This window comes from Hippoglossus stenolepis, chromosome 12 (assembly GCF_022539355.2).
Source record: "Hippoglossus stenolepis isolate QCI-W04-F060 chromosome 12, HSTE1.2, whole genome shotgun sequence".
NCBI lineage: Eukaryota > Metazoa > Chordata > Actinopteri > Pleuronectiformes > Pleuronectidae > Hippoglossus > Hippoglossus stenolepis.
This window is the reverse complement of record NC_061494.1, coordinates 1,080,035-1,101,749: the sequence shown is the minus strand read 5'-3', so window position 1 is coordinate 1,101,749 and position 21,715 is coordinate 1,080,035. Positions and strand designations below refer to the sequence as shown.

Below are 21,715 nucleotides of genomic sequence, written 5' to 3'. Positions count from 1 at the left end.
ATCCACAGCATTACGTGTTTTTTGGTCTAGTTTTTTTTGTTTAGAAATAACAAAGCAGCAATATTACAAGTAAAGGCTTTTGGCCTTTCCTTTTTGTGGCTAAATGTTATTCAAAAAAGACAGGTCTAGTCAGAATCAAAGAAGGTAGCCGCCTCAAAACGCATATTTCAAGTAGGCTATTCATTGTTCATAGAACAGTTCACTAACCTGTATTATTATTATTTCTGTGAGCTGGAAAAAGCGGTAAACATGAATTGTAGCACAATAACTGGAAACTATCATGTTCATGTTTAGTTTAGTCTGAGAAACGTATTAGACTAAGGACAGGCCTACTTTTTTTTAGTTTTGGAAGCTTTGTGGCTAGAATGAGGAACTACAGCCCCAGCTGACCCAACTCCTGGTGCCAGCTCTTACTATAGGGCCCCCAACCTTCTCAGAACAATCACTTTTACCATCTTTTTCAATCCATTATAGTGGGAGAAGGCCTATTGATGCATATATTATTACAATACACTGCAGTTATTTTAATAGTTTGTATCTTTTGAGTAAGTTTCATTCCTCAAATACTGTTTTACATTTATAGGTGTTTTGTGTATCTAAAAAAAATCCAGGTATCTAAGTCGAAACCAGGCCACACCAATTAAAGGTACAAATGATTTATTTTGTTCTAAATGCATATTACATTTAACTTACAGTAAAAAATGCACGGCACATCCTTTCATTAATCTCTTATACATTGAAATGCAGCTCCTTAAATGTTGTTAAATGTCTATGAGATGGATCAGAGAAATAATAGTACCAAGCTGAAACAAACCTTATATCTCTTAACCTGCAATGAATCACCACCATGTTCCCTGGGATAACATGTGGAACAGATCATGGCACCCAGTTGGCAAGTCATTGTGGAAAATTAGTTATTTCAGGTGATAACTGATTGATTTGAATAATCAATTTACAAAATGTCCACTGAATTTTCCATTGTGGTGATTTTTAGAATTAAATAAAAGAAATTGTGTGACCAGAGGGACTGAATTAACACTTACATTAACACCACCTGAACCTGGTTTTACCCAAAACAAGCTGCTTTACGTAACATGTCAACTACACAGATTTGTGTATGAGGGCAAAATGACCAGAAATAAATAATCAAACTCTGAGTAACAACAGTAAAGTTCTGGATGGATGAAGTTATATAAAACTATTTCTGGACAGCCAATGGCAGGCAACGCTTCATGAGCACCTGGTGGCCTGAGGGTCATTTCATCCTGCACCACCAACAATCAACTGAAGCGAGCAGGAATGAGTTGATGGACCTCAGAGCCCATGCAAAAGGCACAACTCTCAGTCACCAAAGAGTCTAAGAGGACATCATGACATGCTACAACTTAGAAAATAACCATCTACATGCTTCTCAGTAATATTTTAGAAAAGTAATTATTGGATAATAAAAAAAATATGTCACATATGTGGCTAAATACTGCAAAATAGGTGCCTTGTTTGTCAGTGAGTGACCAGGTCAGTCAAAAACACCAGCTATCAGTAAAGACTGCTCAGGCTATCCCAAATATTAGTATTTTCTAATCAGAATAATCTTCCTCCCAGATAAATACAGAGACCACATTTTTAACAGGTCTGGTATCTACTGCATCAACAAATTGGCTCACAAACTTAGCGGCCAGCGGATTTTTGTGCACAGGAGGACCTGGGATGATGTCAAACGCCCACTATGAGTTATTGTGTTCATCGTTTCGATCACACTGCACATAGTCACCACGAATGCATACTGTAACAAAATTTTAAACACACAGTTCACATGATGAGGAAATATAGGCGACAATCTTAGAAAATGTTATTTCAAAAACTGGTTTTCATTAACATGTGTAAGAAACTAAATTGTTTCATCCTACCTCTGCATTTGTTAGTGTCAAAGGTTGCATGGCTCAATAAACATCCTGTACTGCAAATTTGAAATCACATGGGAACCACTATTTAAGGTTTAAATTCACCTTTAAATGAGTTAAGATGACAAAGATTGTAACACTTTTATTCATAAAATACACATGAATTGTTGTGTATCTCTGTATGTTGGCCCTGTAAATGACCGGTGGGATTGGCTCAAGCCCCCCTGTGGCCCATAAGGACAAGCGGTATACTGGATGAGAGGAGGTTGGAGAGGACACTGCTCTGTAAATCTGCTATAATGGTAGCAAATATACCTTTGGCCTGGTCTGTTGACATATGTTAAAGGTAGATTTGTCATAACTAGGTCCATGACAGAGGCATCTTCATGTGAGCTCTGATCACCTAAATGTGTGTTGTTAAGATGTGTTGTTTGCATATTAACATCATTGCTCATGCCCAGGTTACAGGGGCCATTTTATGCAAAATACACTGTTTCATGGTTTTTAAATATGAATATGTGTCCCTTCACAGACTCTGTGTGCTAGATTTCGAAGCCCCGTGTGAATTCCCGTGGGGCTGCTGCTAGGTTTCAGGTCTGCCCACAGGTGTTTGTTCCACACTCTGTTTCCGGATAAATCTACATGGCAGCCCTTAACAGTAGCTTTCTACCACGACTTTCTAAAACCTGTTAAACCATTATAACATATATTTGCTACGATATAACCAATGAAAAAAAGGTGCTGATTTAATGTACTATAGGTGCAAGGTTCTACAAACCTGAGGCCCGAAACATTGTTCTAGAACATAGCTTCTTCTCTTCAATAGGTTCTCTTTTACCAACAGAAATGCTAAGGTTGATTGCTTGACTCGGGTGCAGTAGTGTTGGTGGGAGAACACACGTGACAGGCTCAGCACCCAGAATGAGAACCAGAAGAACACACAACCAGACATAACCACAACACCAGACTATACACAGAATGCATATTCTTAACAGGTAAAGCAGGACAGCATGCAAACTGACCATACATTGAATTCACACCTGTCTTCATCAGTTTAAAGAAAAATATTATCACCTCGATGGAGAAAGATTTAATGAAGGGCTGCCATGTTAAGCTGCATTAGATTTAATAAACTAATATCTAATAAACTGGAAACTTAATGTATTTGTGCATTTATAGTCAAAACTCTTACATTGTACAGAGATCATCTTTTACATCATTAATGTCGTCTAACACAGAGTTGAGTCCATTACTGTAATTGCCGCTTTTCCGCCAATCTACTACTGGTTCATATCAAAACTTAAAAATTCTTCTAACAAGGCCGAACACTGGCCTAGATTTGGCTCCGTCTATCAGTAGCCAAATTTAATGGGTCATTAGGGAGCTAACGTTTAAGAATTATATGAGATTCAATAGATAACTGATAATTCTTGAAATGTGAGAACTCTGCAAACACATGCATTATAAACATTTTTTTAAATAAATAGAAGAAAATACTTCCTTACTCCCAGAGGCATGTTTAGCAGTTGTTTTTTATGAGTATTCTCTAGTTCTCTCCGATCAGCCTGCCACTGACAGTTTCCATCTGGTGTCTTGCTACTGCATATACTGATCTTACAATTGGATGAAAGATAATTAATTGAATGCAACAGGTCTCCTCGTCATCTGAAATGAGCAATGCTAGGAATGCAAAGAAAAATAAACCTAGTTTTTAAATGTACTGTAGTCATGATGGTCAAATTCCTTCCAAAGTGGATGATTCTGCCAACACTATTTTATTCACTTCAGTGCTGCAAACATCTTCCACAGTAATCTAGTTCATAGGGATAGAAATGTGATGAGATTAAAACATAATATGCAAATTATTCAAATGGTAAGGACAACAGCACATTTCTGAGATATAACAAAAAATGATAACAACATTTTAGAATATAAGACAAGATGGTGAATGTCCCTTGTACATTCCAAGGTCTTCAGCACAATTTTAATACACAGAGGCAAAAGTCCAGCACAGAATTCACACACTGGAGAAAGGAACATATAGAGGGAGAGAGGAACGTGCACACAAGGGAGAGAGACAGACAGATATGTGCACTATGGACTGTCTGGACATCACAATTAACAATAACCTGTTCTATATCATCTACTTGTGCACTCACAACCCATAGCTCAACTTTTTGAACGCACCTTGTAGGGTACTTGTAGTGCTCTGTACCTTGTTATACTCTACAGGGACACAGTAGAGGGGGTGGGGAACAGCTAGGTGAAACTGATAAGGGTGAGGCAGACAACCAAAGAGATGGGAAACACACACTGGCAGGAACCATAGACACAAAACATGCACACAAACTTGAAGACAGACAGACAGGCAGGCAGGCAGGCAGACAGACAGAAAAGCAGACAGACTGGCAGGCAGACAGGCTGTCAGGAAGGCAGACAGGCAGGCAAGCAGGCAGGATGGCAGGCAGGCAGGCAGACAGAAAGGCAGAGAGACTGGCAGGCAGGCAGACAGACAGACAGGCACGCTTGTTATTAACCTGTGGTAGCTAACAAGCTGCTAGCTCAGCAACATGTCTGCTTGGTGTCGTGTTCGGTGTGGAGGGGTGACGGTGACGGGGGTGGTGGATTCAGACCCTAGACTGGTACCGGCTGGGTGGGGCTGAGATACGAGTGCGATCCTGTATGACTCATACAGGGGAGGAAGTACGAAACGAGACGTTTCAATAACATATTTCTTCGAATGGACTGAGTGAAAAAGTCTGCAGAGTGACTGTTTTCATACTTTGAGGGTCCCTACTGACCCCCTTCAAGTAATTACGGATAGTAAAAGCCCAGAAAATGTATTTTACACAATATGGGCCCTTTAAAATCACTTGTAGCACATTGTGCGTCTGCACTATAAGAGCTGTCTGTAAGACATTTATGATCAGAGATAAAGTCAGATCATTGTAACAGGGTATATGAAACGACCAGTGTGAAGGTTAGGTCAAAGACACAGCCGCTGTAATGAGAACAAGCGTTTAAAACTGCTTCAGTTTAGAACAAATATTTCAGTTTTATTCAGACAGCATGAAAAGAAACATAGCTGTCAGCGACTGAACTGATGGGCATCATTAGACGAGAACTTCGCTGATTGTTGTATTGATTCAGATTTTTGTCCACCTTTTTACTGCATGGATATTCAAGTTTTATTTGAAGGCCATCCTCCCAGCGGCCAACAATTTTCCTTAAGGTCCAAGGTTTAGTGCAAGCTAATATAAGCTGCTGAGTTATTTAGAGGGCATTCCCCATCATAACAGACTTAAACTACAAAAGTCTATGTTTGTGTCTGTCAGCAGAGACACAGTGCAGGGACACAAGAAGAGAGAGACTGGAACTTCAGAAACTCACTTGATTTGCGGATGACAGTCAAATGTGTGAAGCATGTTTCACAGAATTAAGACAGAATAAATCATTTCAGGGTTAAGATAGCCTTGTAAAATGTGGATCCATTCTTTGCAGTTATAATTGTATTACATCACATTGTATCTTGAAGTCATCTTGTTACACAAAGCGTTGGAGAGTGTACTTTATTTATTTATTTATTGGAATATTCTGAGGAATGATGAATGAAGTTTGTCAATAAAGTTGAGGTGAAAAAATGGGAGGGTTGACGCCTCTGTCTCTCCACCACTCTGGTCGCTGTAACGCTCTGACGTCATGACGTCGTGGTGTTTGACCGTCACAGTGGGGGCAACATGGCGGCGCACAGCCTCTCTCCGTCTCTTAGCAGGCTGCTGTTCGCTGTAAAGGTGAGTCCAGCTCGTCCAGGCTGCACAACGACAATAAAAAGAGTGAGCGACATTAGCGTCAGCAACGTCTCACCTCCTCACGCCGAGCAGCGCCGGGTCCTGGAGGGTGTTAGCGGGACCCTGAGCACTGAGACCGAGCTCCCTCACATGAGACACTGGGACACAGAGAAGACAAGTTAATGATGGCGAGAGGCGGCCAGGGGAGGGCAAGTGTAACTTTGACGTTATCACTGACAGACAGACAGACAGAGAGAGAGAGAGAGACAGACAGAGACAGACAGACACAGACAGAGAGAGACAGGCAGGCAGACAGAGACAGACAAAGAGAGACAGGCAGGCAGGCAGAGACAGGTTGCCCTTCAGACGGGGATGTGAAAGGTTCTAGCAGTTGTGTAAGGTATAATGTTTACTGACCTATGGGCCATCACTTCATCACAAGGACAGGGCCTAAGTTAAATTCACTAAACACAGTTGATCATGTACAAATCCTGTAACTTACTGTAACTTTGTGACCACCTGTTTGTGATACTTTGTTAGAATAACACAACAGCACAATATAAGATAGTCCTTATATTTGCCATGTAAGGGGGCAGGGCTTCTTTGTTGCCCTGGTTGCATGTCATGCCCAGTCTGACGTCTTTACAGCACCTCCACATCATGTTCACAATTGAAGTTTGGTTTTCATGTCGGTAATATTTGGCTAATGAAAAACATCTACTTCCTGTGGAGCAGAATGGTGAAAAACAGCAGAAGACAGACAGGCTGTGCTTAAACCAGCAGCAACAGCAAACAGTTATTTCAGACATTCAAGATTCCAGTAGTAACAGTCTATTCATTTTCTATACAGACAGTATCAGGTGACCGGCGTATGCCATTGAGACACATTGATTTGTGCATGCTGGCCCTTTTAAACATGGCGACGAGCAGTACAGGTGACTTTTTAACTGGAAGAAACCTCTGGCAGAGCCAGACTCAATGTGGGCGGCTATCTGCCCTGTTGCCCGGTCAATTGGGGAGAGAGGAGAGGTGGGTGTAAAGGGAGGAGAGAGAGAGACCAGGAGCAGTTGTGTAAGTGTTGTATTATAAGCTCTGTCAGACTGTTTTTTTATAATAAATATTGCACATGCTGATCATTTCCTCAAGACTTTACATCATATGTCATGTGTCTTGCATGTTATTCCAACAAGCTCTGCTGCAGTACTGATCAGTGCCGCTGGAATACTGGTATTTACATCAAAGTATTTTCTACCTGCTCAGACCTGCCCAAGTGGTAATAAATACTGAAGAACCCTTTTACATATGTTGAGTTTTACTTTTCATGCTGGTCCAGGTAGCCTTTAGTTTTCATTTAGTTAGGTTTCGTATGAAAATTAAGTAGTAGACTTGCTTATGTTGTGCAATTCATGCTCTCTGTGATACACATTTGTAACTACATGCCTAAAGGAAGTGCCACGGATCTGCTGATAGTTCCCGTATTGGACAGAAATTATTAGAAGACAGTGGATACCTGGTTTGGTCAAAATAATCTAACATGGTTTGTAAAATGATTAGTTATGAGTTGAATGGATCTGACTGTAGTAGTAATTGTACACAATACAGCAGCCGTAGTCTGATTAAAGTATGAATGAGCTGTGTTAAGCTCCACACTGTTTAAATTAAAGTTATGAATGTCAGTGTTGACCCTACCATTATATTAGGGGGGCGCCCCGCCCCCCCTGGAAGGTCAAGTTAATTATTATTTTTTTAATATAGCGCCAGATCTCAAAATAAGTCATTTACGGTTACCTTTCCTATAAAACAGGTCTATAGCTTGCTCTTTTATTAAACAAACTAAATGGCCTTATGTTATTTATCTTATTTACACGACGGCATGTCATTTCTGTCTCTACATGGTCATGCGTTTAAATTTCTCCTCTGCTCTCTGTATCGTGCACAGCGGAGTTCCATCCCGATGCGCACACACAGACACGTGCGCACACACACACACACACTGACACGTGCGCGCACACACACAGGTGAGCACACTCCCACCAGCGGACAGAGAGCATCCATCAGAAAACATGTCGCATCAACCACCTGAAAAGCAGATTCAAATATCCGCGTTTTTTAAACGCTCCCAGGGTGGTGAAGATGGGTTAGGGTTAGGGGACTGCTGTCATTAAAAGAAACACATGAACATCATGATTCCTTTAAGTTTTTGTGTCCGTGTCCGCCCCCCCCAAAGCTGTAAACCTAGGGGAAACACTGAATGTGGTTACATTTTCTAACACATAATGGGATCAAACAAAGTCAGCTCTTTATACAATTCTTTATATTACATATTTTGGGCAAATCTGTCAAATATTAAAAAAGTACACAGATATTATATGACACACAGACATCATAAAATTGGACTTTCAGATAACAATTTATGTTGGAAGTGTAAAAGTGAGCTGGGCACATTCTTGCAAGTGATCATGGAGTATTCCATGTTAAACCATTCTGGTTTGAAATATTGGGGAATTGGTGAGGTTCAGCTGTACCTTTGATACCTAATACAAGAGAGTGCAAATTCAGTGTTTCAAAAGATGGTCTTATCACAGCTGCAAGACATATTGCAAAACTGGAAGAATCCTAAGTGTCCCATGGCAAAATTGGATTAATGAAATGATTGAGATTTAAATATATGAACACATATTGAGTAGAAGATTGAGGAAATACAAAGGCATGGGAGCACTTCTGGCTTCATGTTAATGGAGGGTCATCATATACTGTGTAAATGACCTGTGCTGTATCTGCTATTTGGTATGGTGTACAATTTCATTTAAAAAAAATTAAATTACAAATCAATTGAATAACTTACAGTCTGAACCTGCAGAAAACAAAAGTTGTTCATTTTACATCATAGTTTGGTTTGTGAAAGATGTGAAAATAGGAATTTATGAGGCGAGTCAGAAATGGAATTGATTAAATTTACACATACAACAGAGCAACCCTAATGCTACATGATAATGAATGAGGGAAATAATGTTGTAGCCTAATACTGTGTATGTGTATGTGTTTTGCAGTATGGCTCATTCCAGTCAAGATGTTGTGCATTGCACAGTAAGACTCAATATTCCACCGTGTACAACCCCAGTGAAAAGGTAAGCATAGCTCTTTTCTCCTCCTGCTTCCTGTTTGTCTGTAACCGATCATGTATTCAATCTGCTGTGGAAACAAAAAAAAACATTTCTAAATATTATCTTTGTAAGGCAATTATGCATGAAGTGGTCATTATGAAATGAGTCGGTAGGGTATACAATTGTGTGTTTGTTAGTGTTCTCATCAACACAGGGGTGGAAAGAAAGTCCTTGTGTCAATGATAAACTGTGGCAATCTGTTTCCCTCCACAGACCTTTGATAAGATCCTCATCGCCAACAGAGGAGAGATTGCTTGCAGAGTAAGACTGTTTAACACAAATATATGTAAATGAAACCCAGCTGATACTGTTAAAGACATAAAGACACACTCACTGAAGCTTCACCTCACAACACCTCAGATGCAGGAGCTGTCTCTGCTACTTTCTCCATTGACAACACATTGCCACCAGTACCCATCAAAACAACTCAGAGCAGTACCTAGCATTGAAGGTAGAGTGAAGCGGTTTTAATGTTGTGTTTTTCCATCAGGTGATCAAGACGTGTAAGAAGATGGGCATCAAGACTGTAGCTGTCCACAGTGATGTAGACTCAAGTGCAGTGAGTCATCAACTTAATCCAGTGTTAAATTGAATTCCAAAGATCCTCGCGGGTGGCGAGGATCTGGTGGCCCAGGAGTTGAAGCCGTCTGTATACTGAAGGATCCTAAATGTCTGCTGCACAGACAGTGTGTCAATGGTGTGTGATAGAAAAAGTGCTGAATTAGAGAGTGGATACCCCAACCAAGCCGGATTGGACAACTCATGTTGGCTGGTTTGATTCTTCAACTGCAATCGGGGAAAACGGGGGAACAAGCAATATCGATATGTGTGAGGGGCAGTGTAACACAAATTCAGTGCAGCATAAAGGGGGAATCTGGTATTTTTCAACCTTTCCCATAAATTTCTGAAGGTGTGTAAATGAAAGGTTCTTACAAACCCTTTTGGAATAGGTTTGGCAGCTGCGACACAGCGACAGTCCTCTAAATGTTCCCTAAAAGGGCTTTTTTCAACAATAAAAGGCCCAAGTCTGCACATGTCTCGCTCAATAGGAAGTTTGTATTCAAAGTGTTTTTTTAAGTGGTGTGTGTAAAGTCTGTATCTCACTTTGTACTGCTGAGATGACAGGACTTAACATCATGTATGTGTGTGTGTATCTAGGTCCATACCAAGATGGCCGATGAGGCAGTGTGTGTTGGCCCGGCCCCCACCAATAAGAGCTACCTGAACATGGATGCCATCATGGAGGCCATCAGAGCGACTGGAGCACAAGCTGTAAGCATATATTTAGCTGTTGTTATGTATGTCATGTGACTGTTGCAGAGGGCATGCAGGAAATTCTGTGTACTTAATATACATGCTCATATGGTAGCTCATCTGAACAGTGAACATGTCAGTACACAGCTTCGTCAAGAGATTCAGTAAATATACAGTTAGTAATCACGTGTGAACTGCTCCACCATCAGAGTACCATTCATTTATCTAGTGAGCTGCTGCTGGGGCCAAATGTTTCGCTACATTTCATGTCTACAATATATCTGGTTATATAATCTATAATCTATAAACTATAGCTGTGTGTTGGAAAGAAACACATTTTTAATTAAAAGTTTGAATTCTTTTCTCCATGCAGGTTCATCCTGGTTATGGGTTTCTCTCTGAAAACAAAGAGTTTGCAAGGCGACTGGTGAGTTGAATCAGTCAGACATCAGCTCTCTCTCAACACATACAGTTTGCTATGATGAGTATTATACATTAGGTAATGACAAACTAATGCTTAAGTTTGAATTGTGTATTTTTAAGTTAGGGAATGCATGTATTCCTGATTTATTCAGACGTATTTTAGTCTCATTAACTTGAATCAACAAATTTAAGTGAAATGTTGAAAAAACAACATGAATAGTGAAGTACCTAATGACCAGTTATGACCAGCCATACTCCCATGAAACACATCCATAGTGACTTCACCTACTATATAAGCAGTAATATCCAAAAATACATTCTTTGTGTGAATATACAGAATGTGGAGGAGAGGGAGCAGGTTCACTTACTTTTTCTTGCCAGCGTAAGAACAGTTAAGCTTATTCTTGACCTTGCGATGAGGAAATAATCTCAAATCAAGGTCTACCACAAGAGGCAGCTGAAAGCTTTTTGTTTCTAACATAACTTAAATATTCTAGTTTGCATTTATAAAACCACACCTCCTGTGAGGTTTCAGTAGTACTTTATTATTGAATGCAAAAATAAAAGTAAATGTTCCTTTTTTGGCATAATTCAACATTTCTTCTCACGCTCTGAAAGAAAATAAGTGAATTTAGCAAAATGCTGAACTATTGCTTTAAATGACCATGCTCAAATCTGACTGGCTCTTACAATAGTCGTTACCACCACATGGACAATAACCCCAGTATTTAGTTGAATCTCTTTAAGTAGGGATAATGATAGAAGTACTAGATACAAACACACTGGTCAAATCCTTGTCTTTTCACCAGGAGGCAGAGGGCGTGGCATTCATTGGCCCAGACACCCATGCTATCCAGGCAATGGGGGATAAAATTGAGAGCAAGCTAATTGCTAAGGCTGCTAATGTCAGCACCATCCCAGGATTTGATGGAGTTGTCAAGGTATGAGCACACATACACTGCATTGCATGTATGAAAGATGAATATATTATTAAATCAGCATGATTGTGTATGAACACTAGAATTAGAAATAACACAATAGTGACTAATTGTGTCCTAAAAACATTTTGATCAGAAACTGCAATTTAAAAAAGCCTCTATACAAGCACATCACACCTATCTTGATAGTATGGATAGAAATCTGATGAGCATCATTCAGTCTCAAATGACCTAACTAACCGATTCCATTCCAAATGTAAATGTGGTGTACAGCGTTTTCTGAAGGCTCATTTATGCTGCCTTCACATATGAAAAGAGATATCTTTGGTTGTTAGAAACAGCAGCAATTCTAGTGGGGGAGAGGCACCTACCTAGCCCCAGCCAGCCTAGCCAGCGGTTCAAGAGACAGCTGATTAGACATAGAGGATAGGGGAAAACTCTGAATGGTAGAGAATGTGGACGTTTTGGGCTTTAGTTTCAGCATAGATTTGAAAGTGAGTGCAGCCTTCCAGAGTCACACTCACAAGCAGTCACTGGTGGCGAGGGATCTCCCACCTTTGATTAGGTGACTCACTAAGGTCTGTCTCCTGTGAAGTGGTGGGAGAGTCCAAAACTAGACAAGTTGCTCTGTCCTAACTAATCCATTATCCAAGTCTAACTTTTCTGTTAGTCTTGGTGGTTATTTCCGTATTCTACTTCATGTACAACTGTAGTGATCCAATCAAAAATGACTATGCAAAGAGACTTAAATCAAGATTCTTAACTGTCAGAGTTGAAACCATCAAGACAAGTCTTATTGATGGTATGGTCACATGCCAGTCACATCCTTTACCAGGTTCAACAGATGGTTGAAGTTGGCAGCGCATGGCAGTTCATCACTCATGTTCATAGTTAATACAAGTGGACCTACAGGTGAAGCATGGAAAAGGCAGATTATGGCCAGTTGTCAATTCAGTCATGAGTAACTCCTCTCTGCCCCCCCCCCAGACTGCAGAGGAAGCTGTGAAGATTTCACAGGAAATTGGTAAGTCATCACTTGTCTACACACAGAAAGTTTACGATATGTGTTACTGTGTGTGAATTGATCCATGCTGAACCATATCCATCTGTCTAGAGTTTGGTTGCCTTTCCCTTAGCTTTTTAATCAATTCATCTTTAATAAATCTTCATTAGCAGTAAGATTCTGGCATAATTATGGTTGGATTGAGAATACTCTTCTTGGCAAAAGAAGAGAAGAGTCCAACCAAAGTAATTGGCGACTGGCTGGCCTGCCCCCGCTGCAAAAAAAAAAAAATCCTAGAGGAAACATTTGAATCTATTACGTGCTTTCTCAGAACTGTACTAAACCCTGTGGACTCAACCATTACGATGTTTGTGGTTCATTTTAATGTGTGCATCAAACAAGCTCTATTTCTAGGCACCATGATGATACCAATTGTATGAAACTATACTCTGAAAGTTGAGGGGCAATCTTAAAATCAAATGACATTTCAGAACCCTCTGTAAACCGTCTGACAGTACTGTTAGTTGCTGTATGTATATTTTTGACGTATCAGATTTGGACGCATGTATTTTCACAAGACTTACAAAAAATATGAAAGAAACTGTAAAATTGTATTTTTTGTGACAAAGACATTTATTTTCTGACTCAGAAAAAGAAGAGTTGTATAAATCAATAAATATCTGTCTCACTGATGGTCTATGTAAACTGTGTGGCTTTACATAGCTCTGTGTGCAGGAAGTGCAGCTCTCTGACACTAGTGTATATTTTCCAGTGTTAAATATATTTGGGAAGACTGAGTACTCTTATGTTCATGTTGCATCTCTTTACTGGAGGTACTTGTGGCCATATTTGTGTTGTCAAACCAAGGTGAACATTTATGTTTTTCAAAAGCATCTTTACAACTGTGGTGTTGCTTTATTCTTTTGTTGTTGCTAGGCTACCCAGTGATGATCAAAGCATCTGCAGGAGGAGGAGGGAAAGGAATGAGGATTTCTTGGAATGATGAGGAGACAAGGTATTGTATTCCTCTGTTTCTGTCACACCCTCTATATATATATATATATATATATATATATATATATATACCGAATAATCACATTTTTTTTAACATCTATCAAGGAAAGCCATGTACAACAATCATGCATCACAGCTTAAACAAAAGATATGAAAGTTATTCTATTTCAACAGTTACAATGTCTACTACTTAAATGACTTTTATAAAAATAACAAGGATACATCGACTTAAATAAGCATTGATTAAGATAGTGTTAGTAACTTACATAACACTAAAACAAACCTATTATTTTATTATTATTATCTACATCTCTGAGTAACATCTAAGTCAGTGTGGTGTTTTATGTATGGCTGTCATATGGTCTTGGATTCATTAGGTCTAGCAGCCGAGGTTTGAATGAGCTGGAGATGAGAGATTGCCACTTGGCTGAGCCCCGGGTTCAGAAAATATAAGCTTGCATGACTTTTTTTGAGGCCCACCTCAGATAGAATTGTAACATTTTGAAGTCGGAGGAAGCTACTCAGAGTCTGTGCCGAGGTATCACATGCGCTTATCCAATATTCTAAAAATAATGCTTGATATTATTAATGTTTCACATAAATCTACATAAAATTGCTTAAATTATGTATTTCGTTGTTAACATACTTGCCATCCACTGTTATTATGTGACATATACATTTATTGAAATTCTCTGTCAAGCTATTAATTTGCATCCTTTGTTTCCAAATTCATCATAATCTTTTATTTAATTCTTTCAAATCAAATCTGTTTGCCAAATTCTGGACACATCTCAAGCAATATTAAAGAAAGCAGGATGCACTTCCACATTTTGTAGCAAACGGGCCCGAGTAAACTTCTAAAAACATTGTTACTCTGGGTTTTTAGTGTAGCCTGGTTTTATCCTTTTAACATTAAATCTACTTCACAGTAAAGGGTGCAAAAAAGTGAAGTGGTCTGAATTCTTACTGAAGTCACTGTATTTTTATTACAGCTACTGTAACTGGTTACTACTAGTCTTCCTTTAGTATTCTTAAGGTTTTACCTCACATGCTTCAAAATACAATTACTATTAAAAGTCTTAAGATTTGAACTTAAATCTACTTCGTCTCCCTGAATTTCGGCCTCACTGTCTCCTCCTACTGCTTAGATTTTTCTACAGACCACTAGACAGACCGATGCTTGTTTCTGCAGCATTTATAACTGCTGCAATTTGTGTGTGCATGTATCTGTGCGTGTCTGTGTGTGTGCACTTTTTTGCAGGGAAGGTTTCCGGTTCTCATCCCAGGAGGCAGCATCCAGCTTCGGAGACGACAGGTTGCTCATTGAGAAGTACATAGACAACCCCAGACATATAGAGATACAGGTATAAGACACATGCACACAGTGGTCTAATGTCATATAATGTGCAAACACATTGAGGGGACTCAGTTGGCCATTTGAATGCTCAGTAATAGATTAATTGTTAATAAAGATTATTTTACTCAAACCAAGACCAGAATAGAACAGAATAAATACTAGATTGTATGAAAAAACGATCAAATAGCCTTAATTTTTATTTTCGTGACAGAATTTCTGTGAAATTTAGTAAAGTGGGAGAATGTGATCAGGACATGAATACCAATGGACATTAGTTGTTGAGCTGTGACAAAAATGACAAAAGAAATTGGTGATGTGTGTCCTTATCAAGGAAGAGCTAGCGAACATTGTGTGCTTGTTACAGGTGCTGGCTGATAAACATGGTAACGCTCTGTGGCTGAATGAGAGGGAGTGCTCCATTCAGAGGAGAAACCAGAAGGTGGTGGAGGAGGCTCCCAGGTTAGTGACACACGCTGTCTGCTCCTTGGCTGTTTGTTTGAAATCACAAGGGCAAATGGCTTTTTTCAAAAGACGTGTAAAAAGAACTGCATTTACAGCAGCAACGGACAACTGATGATAACTTGGATGAGGTGGAAATGTAGACCAGAGGTTTTAATATATATAATTTTGTCTGTGCTATACTGCAGAGGAAAAAGCTACGACATACAGCTCTCATGTTCCTCAGGAGCTTAGTTATAGCCAAACTGTGAAATATTGTACTTTTCTCGAACAGCATATCCAGCACGTTAGACACCTATTGTTGTCAGAGCTGCTGGATGTCCTAATGTCCTGTGTTCCTAATAAAGTGCTCAGCAAGTCTACTGTGAATATCTTAGCAGCCTGCACAATAATCAACACTAAAGATATGGGGTTGAAGACAAGTTTATGTATGTATTTTAAAAAAGATAAATGGTTTTGTTGTTAATCTATGGAGTTAGCTTCTAGACTCCATTTACACCACTGAGTCTGTCTGGTGCTGTCTCACCTACCAGCACTTTCCTGGACCCAGTGACACGGCGAGCGATGGGTGAGCAGGCAGTGCAGCTGGCCAAGGCTGTGCAGTACTCGTCTGCTGGCACTGTGGAGTTCCTGGTGGATTCTAAGAAGAACTTCTTCTTCCTGGAGATGAACACAAGACTACAGGTCAATACGGGTTGTGTGTCTGTCTGTCTGTGTTTGTGTGTGTATACATGTGGACTATATTTGGGTTTAAATTCTCCTTTTAAATTAGGCCTCCTTCCAGCCCAAGGGAGAGAACCATATTGTTTGTTTTGTCATTTGAATCTCTTATTACCTCCACCAAGAAGGTTATGTTTTATGTGTTTGTCTGAGTTTTGTTTGTTTTTTAGATTGTTAGCAGGATGAGGGTTAGGGAAATTTGGTGCTGATCCAAATAAAAGTCAGGATCTAGTGAATTTAAATAAGGTTTCATAAGGGGACTGTGGGGCCTTGGTGGAGGTATGCACTCTACTGAGTGACATTTCTAGTTGATGTTGTTATTGCTGCTATTGTGCAAATCTAAGAGCAGTGATGGCCCAGCTGTCTACTATAAGAAATTTAACAACAGGTTATATAAAATGGTACGTAAAGAGCATTTTGAAGCATTTTCTTTTTTTTCCCAGCTGTGGTGAGGAAAATAATCTTAAATCGATGTACAGGTTTTTATCAGAGCCTTCAACCATAGTTCAGTCCTCATCAGTGCATGGAGTTTGACTACGCCCATAAATAACCATCTTAATGAAAACTGAGCAAACTTCACCTGCTGATGAAGAAGCACACTGCTATTTTGCTAACAGAAACCAGTACCTTCTGTTTTTAACCTCTGACCCCAGGTGGAACATCCAATCACAGAGTGCATTACTGGCCTGGACCTGGTGGAGCAGATGATCAGGGTTGCCAAGGGTTACCAGCTGCAGCACAAACAGGAGGACATCCCAATCAACGGCTGGGCTGTTGAGAGTCGCGTCTATGCCGAGGTGTGTGTATATTTGTGCAGATAAAAATGAAGTACATCCTGCTGGATATATTTCCTTAAAGCTGCTTTTAGACATTCACTGAACTCTGGATAATCTCTTGACATTCTCCAGAGGGGCTGTATGTAAGAACGCAAATGCCTGAGTGAGAGCTTCTGGAGAGTTTCTCCTGCCAGTCCCCTAGTAAAAACTAAAGTGAACTTGTGTGAGGAAAAAGCAGGAGATCTTCTGCAGGATTCACAGAGAGCGAGTGGGCGTGTTGATGACGTTTCTAATATGCAGCCGACACAAAACAAAAAAAAACTAAAAACAATGTACAACAATACACATAGAAACGTACACTGACAAAGGTGTCGAGAGCTTTTGGTGATAAGGGCCGACACCGGTGTCGATGTGCTGTAAACAAAAACATGTGATCTCTGCAGTGGAATTACTACGTCCCCTCCTGCCTCTGCCTGCTGCACCACCCTTTCGAAGGCTGAGATCTTTGTGTTGTTGTGAACACATCTGAGCAGAGAATCTCCCGCTGTGTTGTTCATGTGTGAAAGGCGAACTCCGGAGACTGTATTTTCCATTGATCCATCTGTTTTACTGTGCTTTGCTCTGGTAGGATCCTTACAAGTCTTTTGGGCTTCCCTCCATCGGACGCTTGTCCCAATACCAAGAGCCACTCAACCTCAGCAATGTAAGTTTTGATAATCTGAGATATTTGTCACATACAAGTATGCCAATCTTTTATAGCAAAGTAGAGCTGCATTACAGAAGATCATTTAAGAAAAAGTTTCACACACAATCCACTCAAATGTTCATGAGAGACGAGCACCTGTCCTGGCAATATTAACACTGTCTCTTCTGTCCCTCGTCCTGTCAGGTCCGTGTAGACAGTGGTATCCAGGAGGGCAGTGACATCAGCATCTACTATGATCCCATGATCTCTAAGGTCAGTGAAGTAGTGATGGGTTTGATTTGGAAATGGTGTGTTTCATATTTTTAGAAACATGTTGTCACAACAAGAAAGCGGGTTGCATACTACTGCTGCTGCTGCAGAAGGGTTCATGGCTCTGTAATAATTTCCTGTGGTATCTGTTTGTAGTTGGTCACTTATGGTGCTACGCGAGCTGAAGCTCTTGCCAAGATGGAGGATGCTCTGGATAACTATGTTATCAGAGGTACACCAACAAATCTTTATAATCAACATTCGCTAAGACTTATAGTCCCCTTTTAAAATCGACCAATGTTTTCTTGTTGTTGTTTTGTGTGGCTTCTCTCCAGGTGTGACCCACAACATTCCTCTCCTGCGGGAAATCATCACCCATCCTCACTTTATCTCTGGGGACATAAGCACTAACTTCCTGCCGGAGGTGTATCCTGATGGCTTCAAGGGTCACCAGCTGGAGGTGGATGAGCGCAGGGAGCTGCTGGCCTCGGCAGCGGCACTCTACATCACTGCTCAGCTCCGTTCACAGAAGGTCCTGGGTGACTTGAGGTGAAGACACTGGAAAGCTTCATGTCGTTTTGCTACACGCCGTTGGAAAGTTGGAACTAATAAATGTCGTCCCTGTGATGATGAGCCGTCTATGTGGTATAAATCAAGTGGATGGGTCTCCAGAGGAGGGAGGAGCTCAGATGCTTTGGCTCTTATGAATTTAAAGTGACCTATGTGTTTTGCAGGGTGTCCTCCACCCCTGTGGAATGTAACCACTGGGAGCTGTGTGTGGAGCTGGGGGAGGGACTCCATGCTATGGAGGTGACCAAATCCGGAAAAGTTTATACTGTGAGTATTTAATGTGCATCCATGAACAAATGAAACACATCAGTAGCTCACAAAGTGACTCTGATGGTCTCTTATGACTATAAGGAAACTAAAGTACAAAATAATGTGTGTCATGCAGGTAGAGGTGGATGGAGGAACGGTGGAAGTCAGTGGAGAGTGGAACCTGGCCTCCCCACTGCTGCCAATCACCATCAACGGTACACACAGAATGCTCCAGGTAACACACACACACACACACACACACACACACACACACACACACACACACACACACACTCTTTGTTTGCCTCAAAGATCTGTGGTAATGACTACAGATGTAGTGCAGATCATATTTTGTCTTGTGTTTTAGTGTCTGTCCAGAGATGCCTCAGGAAGGATTGTCCTGCAGTACCTGGGCACATCGGTACGTTTCCTTACATGCACATCGTCACACAGATTACCTTGAGATGAGGAGAATGTTGCCATATAGCTATTGTGACGACTATATCAAAACAAGTTTGCTTTTTATCATTCAGTAATTCCATAAATTCCACAAATTCTAAACTAATTTGTATATATTTGTAAAATACTAATCCTTCAAGAGATCTGTGGTTTTTATACTGGAACTGAATTTCAAAATAACATTAGACTAAGTAATTGGTCAGTTTATTCCATATAGTCCATATTTATTTACTGCATGCACCCAGTCAAGACCATCCATCTTTGTTGTTCACTCCAGCATAGATTCCATCCCTTAACGGATTAATAAATATTTAGAATTTTTAACAACAGTGAAATCAAGTGACGACGCATGAGAGCCTTTATCAGACTTCACACTTCACCCTCTGGTGGCACACACACCTTTTGAACAACTTATTTTCACACATGCAACAGTCCTCCAGGTGTAAGACCATAGCTATGCTCTTTATTTGATCAGTTTGGTCTTATCACTCCGTCCTGTGTTAATCATACTGTGTTTCTTTGTGAAGTTTCAGTTGCGCGTTCTGTCCAAGTTGGCAGCAGAGTTGAACTCGTTCATGCCAGAGAAAGTTCCAGAAGACACCAGCAGCATCCTACGTTCACCGATGCCAGGAACAATAGTGGCTGTGTCTGTCAAGCCTGGAGATACGGTAACACATCCTAATATATTAGACCTACACTAACTCTTACTCAGCAGTCTGTGTTAATAGTAGGGTTTTTTAAAACGTGGACCAAACGTTAGTGAAAACACTCGCGCACGCCTCATATTTTGCCTGATGAAGGTCAATTTATAACAAATGTATCACTGCAGGTAAGAGAGTGTGTGTTTTCAATAATTGTGAGGCTGTCACAAGATTTTCAGATTCTCACTAAATGAATATCGTGGCCAAAATATTCACAATCATGTCTATTTTACCTGATTTTGGCAAAAGGATTATGGTCAAAATACAAACTATTAATATCATCATTACTATCATTATTAATGATAGTTCAAAACATCTCTCCCTCAGAATGTCTTACGCCATCATGTTATTTTCATTCTGGTATTTCCCTGAATATATATAACTAGGATATATCGTGTCTTGTCATTTGTGTGTGTGTGTAGGTTGCAGCAGGTCAGGAGATCTGTGTGATTGAAGCCATGAAGATGCAGAACAGTTTGACTGCTGTCAAGCAAGCAAAGGTAATAGTATCCAATTCTGACAGTGACAACTAGATTTTTACTACTACTATTACTAAAATAGCACATGAACAAACAGCAGCTTTAATGTTTGTGTGTCCTGCTGCGTTCCAGGTTAAAAGCGTCCACTGTAAGCCAGGGGAGACAGTGGGAGAAGGAGATCTGCTGGTAGAGCTGGAATAAAGCGAACCTTTGATCTTTGGATGTGAGACATCAGCACCAGGATGAGCCTTACTCCCTAATGTCCACAGAGAAGATCCACGTTGGCAAACAGACTGGACAATAACAGATGCTGGATTTGGTTTTGCCTGTGGTCAGTCTCCATTGTGGCCCCCAACAGTGTAGTTTCCCCGATGCTGACTCAGTTATCTGCAGTGCAAAACTGCTCTTCCACGTTAGACTCCCGCCACTTTCTCCTCGTGTGAAACTTTCTATAATTTCATAGTGCATAGTGTGTTTTCTAGACCTGACTTTTAGTTTTTTGTTAAAGGGTCAGTTCACCCACATAACAAAAAAAAACATCAGTTTGTGTGCCAAGGCTTTGAGACATCTGCATCAGTGAAGGCTGCTGCCACTTAACACTATGGGAATGGACCCTTTTCAAATGGTATTTTTCAGATATGATCGACAAAAAGAAAATTCTATTCACCTCTATTGAACTGGATTGTAGCAGAAATCTCAGATCAGATCAGAACCTCACGGGAGAAAACCAAGACAATTTGTGTAGTTTGATATCATTCAAGGTAAGCAATCTGCTGTCATTTGGTTGAACTGACACTAAAACACAGTACGTACAACAAATAAAGTGCTCCTTCTTTTCACAACTCTTATCTGCGACTGTTCTGTGTGGCTGCATCGAAACAACACTTGAAATAAGAGAAGAGGTGACACAGAAAATGAGTTCAAACTTAGCCAGCCAACCATTTTATTGCCTGCATCTTCCCTTTGGCCTCTGCTGACTATCTGGTCACATTGTAACTCTGGTTCTCTGAGAGATGAAACTTCTCTCTACTGTTCCATATTTCATAAAGCCAGGGATAATACAGTGCCACGAGCTCTTTAATATGTGATGGGGCTTAATTATCAAGGGCTTTGTATGTGAGGAGCAGGATTGTATTCTATTCTGGATTTTACAGACTTACTGGAACATCTGATAAAGAATTACAATAATGCAGTCTAGACTAGGAGTCCCAACAGAACAGTTTATAATACAGTCGTACATTAAATAGCCCTGACTTCAGCTAAATGTTTATATGAAACATATTTTTATATGAAACATATATTCTTATAATTTCCTGCTGATTCACTCACTTCTATACGGTTGATCTATTTTATGGATTTTATAGTAGCCCCAGTCTAACTTATGTAGACATGTGCAGGTGCCTGTTTCTTAACTTATCCCAAAGGTTTGTTAGTGTAGAAAAGCAGGAAATGTATCACAATACAGGACTGTGTTGAACTACATCACAGACCACTGTTATGTTCTT

The 21,715-nt window shown here is 40.2% G+C and overlaps 1 protein-coding gene across 1 annotated transcript; it reads left to right on the top strand.

Annotated features, from left to right (window-relative positions):
• The first annotated feature begins 5,596 nt into the window (after nucleotides 1-5,596).
• On the top strand, nucleotides 5,597-21,058 carry pcca (propionyl-CoA carboxylase subunit alpha). The gene is made up of 23 exons (XM_035172076.2): nucleotides 5,597-5,692; nucleotides 8,740-8,817; nucleotides 9,067-9,114; nucleotides 9,344-9,412; nucleotides 10,012-10,125; nucleotides 10,481-10,534; nucleotides 11,340-11,471; nucleotides 12,456-12,492; nucleotides 13,408-13,486; nucleotides 14,747-14,849; nucleotides 15,207-15,301; nucleotides 15,835-15,985; nucleotides 16,675-16,818; nucleotides 17,426-17,500; nucleotides 17,687-17,755; nucleotides 17,909-17,984; nucleotides 18,088-18,301; nucleotides 18,487-18,589; nucleotides 18,708-18,806; nucleotides 18,939-18,992; nucleotides 19,558-19,698; nucleotides 20,154-20,231; nucleotides 20,343-21,058. Exons 1-23 carry the CDS (start codon nucleotides 5,639-5,641, stop codon nucleotides 20,409-20,411), a joined length of 2,136 nt encoding a protein of 711 aa, XP_035027967.1. The 5' UTR covers nucleotides 5,597-5,638; the 3' UTR covers nucleotides 20,412-21,058.
• The last annotated feature ends 657 nt before the right edge of the window (nucleotides 21,059-21,715 follow it).

Excerpts from the sequence above, each read along its gene's own strand:
- pcca (XM_035172076.2), top strand. The coding sequence starts at position 5,639 with ATGGCGGCGCACAGCCTCTCTCCGTCTCTTAGCAGGCTGCTGTTCGCT. Across the intron at positions 10,126-10,480 it reads GAGCGACTGGAGCACAAGCT|GTTCATCCTGGTTATGGGTT; the intron begins GTAAGCATATAT and ends TTCTCCATGCAG. Across the intron at positions 20,232-20,342 it reads CTGCTGTCAAGCAAGCAAAG|GTTAAAAGCGTCCACTGTAA; the intron begins GTAATAGTATCC and ends GCTGCGTTCCAG.